Source organism: Prionailurus viverrinus, chromosome F1 (genome assembly GCF_022837055.1).
Source record: "Prionailurus viverrinus isolate Anna chromosome F1, UM_Priviv_1.0, whole genome shotgun sequence".
In the NCBI taxonomy this organism is placed as follows: domain Eukaryota; kingdom Metazoa; phylum Chordata; class Mammalia; order Carnivora; family Felidae; genus Prionailurus; species Prionailurus viverrinus.
In genome coordinates, this window is record NC_062577.1 from 5,363,018 (window position 1) to 5,370,849 (window position 7,832).

A 7,832-nucleotide genomic window follows, 5' to 3' on the forward strand; every position below is an offset into this window, starting at 1 on the left:
GAGGCGACGCCGGTGGTCCAAGCCCGCCAGCCCACACACAGCCAGGCCCACCTGCCCGCGCGGGTTTGGGAGGATCCTCCCCCCTTCCCACAGCATCATGGAATTCCCACGGTTTCCAGGGGGAAGACTAAATCCTCCTTTTCTGTCACTAAAGTTTAAGGTGATTTGTTATGCAACAGCAGTTAACAAAACCTGGGGTGTGGTTTGTTTTGTTTCCTAATCCCCCCCCCGCCCCCCCCCCCCCAGGGTGAAAGGCTTGAAGGAAAAAGGAAGAGGCAGAACCCAACTGCAACATCAAATGGGGCTTAGAGCAGAGGAGACAAAATAGGTCCTGGGGGGATGTTCTTTTGGATCTTCCCGCATCTGCCCTGCCTGCCCCTTCTGTTCCAAAATCTCGACCCCGCCTCTGCGCCCCGGGGGGATACTCTTCACTGTCGTTTCATGTGTAATAGCTTAACTGAATGTAATGCCATCGCTTAGAATAATGGTTTAGCTTAATTTGGTTCAATGTAAGTGTTCGTTGTTCAACAAAAACTGGCCCACATCGCTATTGTTTTTGCAGGGGTGGCAAAGAAAAGGTCAAATGGAGTAAAACGAAGAATGAGGACAGAGAAAGGAGGGCTCATTGGAGACCCAGCGTCTGGAAAAATGACCAAATGAAGGAAGATGCCAGTAAATATTTGCTGAACTTGCCCTGTGTGCCCATTGTAGATAAAGCCACCGAAAATAACCCTATCCAACCGGACAGAGAAGCCAAAGCATGTAGGGAAGCAGTAGCAACAATGAGACAAAACAAAACAACGCAAACCAGAAACCAAAATACCACCTCTGCTCACCACCACCCTGCACAGGCTCTGCCCACCGCCATCCTGCAAAACGCACAGGCTCTCCTCCCAGATCCACGTGGGACTGGCTCCTTTGTACTCGAGGGACTGAGTGCACATGTCACCTCCCGGACCACTGAGGTAAGGTGTCCCCACACCAGCCCTATCCCTGACCCCATTTCATTGGTCTTCCTACCACTTAGAATGCTTCTCTGTATTTTCTTTCTTCCCTCACTAGACAGAGCGACCCGAGGCTGGTCGCTTACCTGTCTCACTCACCGTTGTCGCTCCCACTGTTAGAAGCGTTTGGCACACAAGACATGCCTATTTGATGTTTATTCGCCATAAGTGAATTAAAAACAAGAAAGAAAAAATTCCTTCCTAAAAAAAGGCTTTTCGGTCTCCAAACCTAGGTCAAAGTTCACAACCTGGGACGCCCTCTGTGACCAAGCATCCTGCCTTTGGGCTGCCCTGTAACTAGTATTTAACTGTTCTTACCTGACCAAGGTCCTCTGCGGGCATGTGTCTGCCTCTTTGTCTCCTGTGTGGACAGGTGAACAAGTGGAATTCAGCTTCAATTCAAGACTAGCAGGTTCTCACCAAGTGAGGAAGTTTCTGTGTTATGAGCCTGGGTTCTACACCAGACTGATTTCAAAACCTAGTTTTGCTGCTTGCCAGCTGTGGGAACTTTGGGGAGTTTCTTGACCTTTCTCTGACCCAATTTCCTTATCTTTAAAATGGGAATAAAAGTACTTAACATGTAGGACGATTATGAGGAGTTAATACCTATAGACTACTTTGAACAAAGTCTAGTCCATAATGAAGATTTAAATGAAAGCCATTATTTAAAAAAAATTCTATTCTAAGGAAAACTGCTCATCCAAATTATTTGGAACTGAGTAGTTGCATCTTTGGCATAAATCCGTGTGGCATAAACAGATGAAACAGAATCCGAGAGGAAATAAGCCAAGTGGGAGTGAAGACTGGAAATACAACAATCATCTCGGGAATGGCACAGATAAGGACCCCTGCCCCCAAATGGGTGGGTTCATAACGCCCCACACGGGGATTCCCCAGAGACCTATCCCCAGGCTGGGGTTCCCAGTGACCAAGCCCACATGGAGTCCACCCACATGGGGTGACACCAGGCTCTAGACATGCTCTGCAGAGGACGGCAGGGTCTTCCTGGAGCCCAGACAGTCGAACATCTCCTGGGAGGCATAGGTCACGTACACGAGGCCGTCCTCATTCTGATAGTCCCTGTAGACCTCTGCCATGGTCACACTCATGCTGACCAGGCTCTTATTGTTCACCAGCAAGTAAAAGGCTTCAGAGGCCCCCAGGACCAGGCGGCTCCTGGGAGGGGTGGGGGCCGGAAAGGGAAACTTTAACTGGGCAGGGAATGGGCTCCTGACCCAAGGCCTGACTTACCTCTGTTTGTTCACTGCAAACATGTCTACCCAAGGAGCCCACCTCCCCACTTTGGTGTGAGGTCCTCAAACTTGACAATGACCCAGGAGTGCCTGCTGAAAATGCGGATTCCTGGGCCCCACTCCAGATTTGGGTTTAGTAGATCCAGGAAGTGTTATGCCCAGAATTCGTGATCCCCAAAGACCACTAGGGAGCCGAGTCCGATGCAAAAGCAAAAGAGCCTTTATTCGAGCTAGCTCGAGCTCAATCCCCTACCTGCACCGACGCAGCGGTGAGATACCAGAGAGAGAGAGCGAGTTTCAAAAGCACAAAGGTTTTATAGCGGTCTAGGGGCAGCCAATTGGCTGGGGAAGGGTCGTGGCCTCTGCCGATTGTCTGGGGAAGGGTCAGAGTCCTGTTACGCAGGTCGCTGGGCGTGTTTTGATCAGGAAGTTTGAACGGGTGAGCGGGAGGTTACTCAAGGGGAGGAGGCGCGGTCTGAGGTTTCTGCGATTTTCCCGGAAAAGGGGTCATGTCGGGGACATAGTCACTCAAGGTGGAGGAGAAAGAACAAGATGGAGTCGGTCGGCGTAGGTCCGCCCTTTCAGAAGCAGCCTGGGAATCTGCAGGATTGTAAGAGAGGCACACCTGACTTGGAGAAAGATTGTTCGAGAAGCACAGTCCTTCCACCTGCTTCCCTTGCTGCTGCCTGGAGGCTTTCAAAGCGTCAGATACATTTCCCTGCCTCTACCGGTCACTGCTGAAACAATAATTTATATGTGTCATTACTCAACTTTTTATACAAAACTTCATCTCTTGTCCCATTTGATTTCCTAATAACAGATAAAGAAACCAAAGCACAGAAGTTAGAGGGTTGGATGGAGGGAACCAACTGTCCATCAACAGGCCAATGGATAAACCAAAGTGGTTTGTACACACAATGGAGCATTAGCCTTATAAAGAAGGAAATTCTGACAAGAAATTGTTACAGCATAGATGAACTTTAAGAACTTATGCTAAGTGAAATAAACTAGCCAGGAAAAGACACTGTATGATTCCTCTTGCATGCTGTTCCCAGGGTAGCAAAATCGGAGAAACAATGTAGACTGGTGGTGGCCAGGGGCTTGCGGGGGGGTGGAGGGGTGGGGTGGGGGGGACACAGTGGGAAGTTAGCGTTTCATGAATACAAAGTTTCCATCTGGAAAGATGAAGAAGTTCTGGAGCTGAACAGTGGTGATGGTTGTGCAACTGTGGGAATGTACTTAATGCCACCGAACTGTGCACTTAGAAATAGTTAAGATGCATTTTTATCACAATTAAAAATAAAAGAAAGGGAAGAACAGCTCTCTGCAGTATCTCTGGGGTGACAAGGGAGTTGTTGGAATCCTGCAGAAAGACTGTTCCCTTCCCTGGGGATTAAAAATGCCCTGGGACCCTCTGACGGGCTCAACATGCAAGGCCACCCCATCACTAGCTAGAAAAACTATTCACAGCACCAAAATGCTAAGCAAATAGGTCTCTGTTTGCTATGAGTTTAAAGCAAAGAATTTCCTGTGTGGTGACAAGAGAATATGGAAAGCTGGGGATTCTGACGTCATTTAAGCAGCTCTGGGGTAACATTTGGAAAGGAATTACTGCCCTAAGGTCTGAAATTCCTCCCCTCTGTCTACTCCCCCTCGCCCAAACATTCGGGGCACAGCCAGGGCGCTCCTGGGATACAGTGATGCGGGCTACATTTATGTGGTGGGTGGGAGGGGAAATAGTTTCGGATCCTGGTCACCAAAAGGTGGATAACCTGAAGACCAAACCCTGACCGCTGCGCTGCTCTCCCTCAGGGAGCAAATGGCCACTCTGCCTTCTGGGAAAGGGTAAGGCTGGGGGGGAGGGGCTGTTGCAACCTCGCGCCTCAAAATTGCACCTTCACCTTCATTCTTCCACCAGGCGGTCCTTCTGTTAAGGTTGAGGGGTCCCCAAGAGTGAACGCTGTGGTTCGGAAGATGTTCAGGGCAGGGATTTTCATCTGTTTTGTTCGGTGTTCTTCCTGCAGAGCTCGATACACAATGGGTGCTTAATATCAATATGTTTAAATGCGTTAATGTAGAGATTCAAAGTTATTGGGATGGAGAATGGGGAGTGCCTGAAAATTGGAGGCACATCTATATGGAAAAAAGGGGGAAATGGGGTCAAAACTCACTGTCCAGTAAAGCCACCCATTGTCCCCCAGCATCTGGAGTCTGACCGGAGTTGGGATCTAAGGCTGACTTTGGTTTTCTTTCAGTTGCCCCCACTTTCCACTGGATCAACCTAACCCTTAGCAGGTCAGAGGAGAATGCGGAGTGTTCTAAAAGGGCTCATAAAAAAAATCATAATAAACACTGTGAAGAAACTGTCAGCATCAGCCAAAACCTTTGGGAGGTGGTTTCCAGTACAGGGAGACTCACGCCAGCCATACTTACTGAGCCCCAGTCAGCTACTTTTAGTTTTCATGTCATTTTTTTATTGAGGCCAGCTGGCAGGTGACAACTTCCATCGCTTAAGCTTTATTTTTAAAGCCAGCAACACTTGTCTGACTTCGCTCTTCCTTGTTCTGAGTGGGAGGAAGCTGGATATGGGGAAGGTCTGGCTCCTCTGCTCAGTGACTCCAGCAGGTGGGCAGACCATCGCTCTGCCAAAAATTCCTTAGAGGCAAAATGCCGTCATTGGACATTTAAAACACCTGACACTGGACGGTTCTTTGGACTCGTTTCCCAAGTTCCTTTGGAAGATTCTCAGAGAAATTTGAAGCCAGAAATTAGAACACAGTACCAGCAAAATTTTGAAAAATAAACGAGACAACAGCTCTTCTGTCAAATTGAGAGCCCCCACTTTCTTTAGAGTTGTAAGGTCCTTGCAACCTTTTAATGACTGTTTATTCATGAGACCATCCTTTTTATTTTTTTCTTAAAAAATTTTTTTGAAATGTTTATTTAGTTTTGAGAGACAGAGAGAGAGAGAGAGCATGTGTGAGTGGGGGAGAGGCAGAGAGACAGGGAGACACAGAATCTGACGCAGGCTCCGGGCTCTGAGCTGTCGGCACAGAGCCTGACGCAGGGCTTGAACTCGTGAACTGAGAGATCATGAGCTAAGCCAAAGTTGGACACTCAACTGACTGAGCCACTCAGGCACCCCAAGACCATCCTTTTCAAAGGCACAATTGAAGGGAAAAGGGCCAAGCAGGACTACTTCCCTGCCTCCCTCTGCTAGATCCTATTGTTCTAAGAATCCTGGGCATACACAGCACACGTGCCAATGTGCGCTCTGTCACCTCCCAGGTGACACTGAGGAAGAGGGTCATGGTCAGTGCCTGCAGGACCAGGAACCGAGTCTTGTCCAGCGGGGGCAGGAACCTCTCCCTGGGGTAGTGCTCCACTCTACTCTGTTAAGAGTCTCTGCGTGAATCTCTTTGGAAGCAAGTGTCCAAGAATGTGCTCAGTTCTCTGTGTCTTAGGAACTTGGAACAGAGAGAAGGTCATTGAGTTTTGGTTTTTCAAAGAACAGGATATTGCAGGCACCACTCAGGAAGCACAACGGAGTCTTACCAGGATCTTGCTGGGGAACTTCGCCTGGATTCTAGCGACTTCCTCTCTTCTGGTTGCTGTGAACATGTAAGTTCAAATTAATACATCGGCATGTAATAGAAGTCTCTATCTCCTTTCCTCCCTGTCTCAAGGGCCAGAACCCAGACAGCGACTCTGAGAACTTTACCTAAACTCTTCCTCTCCTTGAAGGGTCTGAGGCTTTGGGTTTTCTGTGGAGGCTGCATTTTGCTCAACAGCTGTGTCTGTGTCTGACTTAAAAAAAAAATCCCACAACCAGGACCTAATTCATTCCTCCAGCTGCTTCCAAATCACCTGCAGGAGCCTAAAGGAGGCCCTTAGGTAGGGCTGTGTGACATCAGGTGTCTCCAACCCGCCTTCCCCTGCCCCTCCCTGGGCAGGAGGAGGTCAGTCCTGAGGAAGGACCTGGAACAGCCACCTGCTTGCTGGTCTGAGAAGGCCGCTTTGCTCACAACCGGTAAGGAATTTGTTTTTGTTGAAGAAATTAAGGTTTACAATGTAGTGCATTGGTCCTCACATTAATGCTTACCTATGGGCCTAAGCTTAGGACCCCTGGGTAGAAACAGCTTCGTGAGGACACTGAATATAGTTATGGAGCAGGTTGAAGATCGATTTCACCTCACCCCGAAACACACTGCTATTGTTCACGTAAGAAATAGATACTCCATCTCTCTGTCCCCCCCAAAAAAAAAAATAAATAAAAATAAACGTTGAAAAAAAAAAAAAAAAGAAATAGATACTCCAGAAAGGTTGAGTGATTTGCCCAGATAAAAAGAGGTGAAACGGGATAAAACCCAGGTATGTATGAAAGTAGCATTTTACTCCGCAGTTTTCCAACACGTTTTGTCATATTTATGCAGTTCTAGGAATGTGGGTAGGACAGTTATGCTCATGCTCAGGGTCTTGTATTTAGAAAATGATAGAACTGGGATCCACAGAAATGAACTCACTGGCCTAAGATCCAGTAGACAGGCAGATCCGTTCTCCTTTCTGGGCCACGATGTTCCACCCCACTGTGCTTGTCTTATGCACCAGTGTGGCTTTAGTGACTGCTTCCCCTTCAGGAACACAGTATTGCTACTGAGGTCAGCTGCCTCCTCACCTCACATCCCTCTGTCTCATTCAGACCTATCCCTGTCCTGAGAATAAACAGGACCCTTTGCATCTCCTCTATAGCGAATGGAGACACCGTGATCTTCAGAGGGTGTCCCCGGCACCATTCCATGCAGAGATACCTGACATTTGAAGAGTCTTCTGTCCAATGATAATGATGTAGAGGAAAGTGACCAAACATTCTCCAGGTTGTTGAGGGACAGAAGGAAAGGTAGTATTTTATATAATTTTTTAAAATCTATTTTCTTTTATTTTATTTTATTTATTTTAATTTTGCCTTTGCTCCTGCCTAGAAGGCTGGGACAATGATTGCTGAGCTCACTCTGAGTCTTTGAGTCCACAGAGAGGAAAGGGAATGTGGACTTAGTAGGTAGAGCGTTTCTCAGTGGTTTCAATACAAGGGCTCCTTCTCCATGGACAACATCATTCCCTGCCTGTCTCGGCCCAGTGGGGGAAGTCAGGGCAGAGACTTGAGGTACCAGAGTCCAGTTCCAGGCTCTGGCATATCTTCCACAGAGACACAACTGCCTTGGGACCTCTTTCTCATTCTTACCTTAGCCTCATGTCTCTTTCTTCCCTGTCTCCATGCATATCATTCAACCAATCCCTTGAGCTGTGGGCTTTCAAATTGTTTCTTAATGTTCAAGAAGAAAGAATTCTATATATTCCATATCAACTTCACAAGATTTCTTTCCACGGTTATCTATATTTTACTTGGAAAAAAGGATCATTACTGACATTTAATGACTTTGTAGTTAGAACAGGCTGTGCAATAAAAAATACACGCCACATCCATTAGTGAAACATAACAAAAGCTTGATTCATCCCACATCACAGCGCACCTCACGTGGGAGGCTTTCCTGTTTGGCTCTCTTCCAGAAGAAATTCA

The 7,832-nt window shown here is 47.5% G+C and overlaps 1 protein-coding gene across 1 annotated transcript; it reads right to left on the minus strand.

Moving 5' to 3' along the window:
• Window positions 1–1,975: 1,975 nt before the first annotated feature.
• On the minus strand, window positions 1,976–6,036 carry LOC125155828 (microtubule-associated proteins 1A/1B light chain 3C-like). The gene is made up of 5 exons (XM_047841557.1): window positions 5,979–6,036; window positions 5,813–5,868; window positions 5,553–5,649; window positions 3,283–3,292; window positions 1,976–2,180 (listed from the first exon to the last, which is right to left on the minus strand). Exons 1-5 carry the CDS (start codon window positions 6,034–6,036, stop codon window positions 1,976–1,978), a joined length of 426 nt encoding a protein of 141 aa, XP_047697513.1.
• Window positions 6,037–7,832: the final 1,796 nt, after the last annotated feature.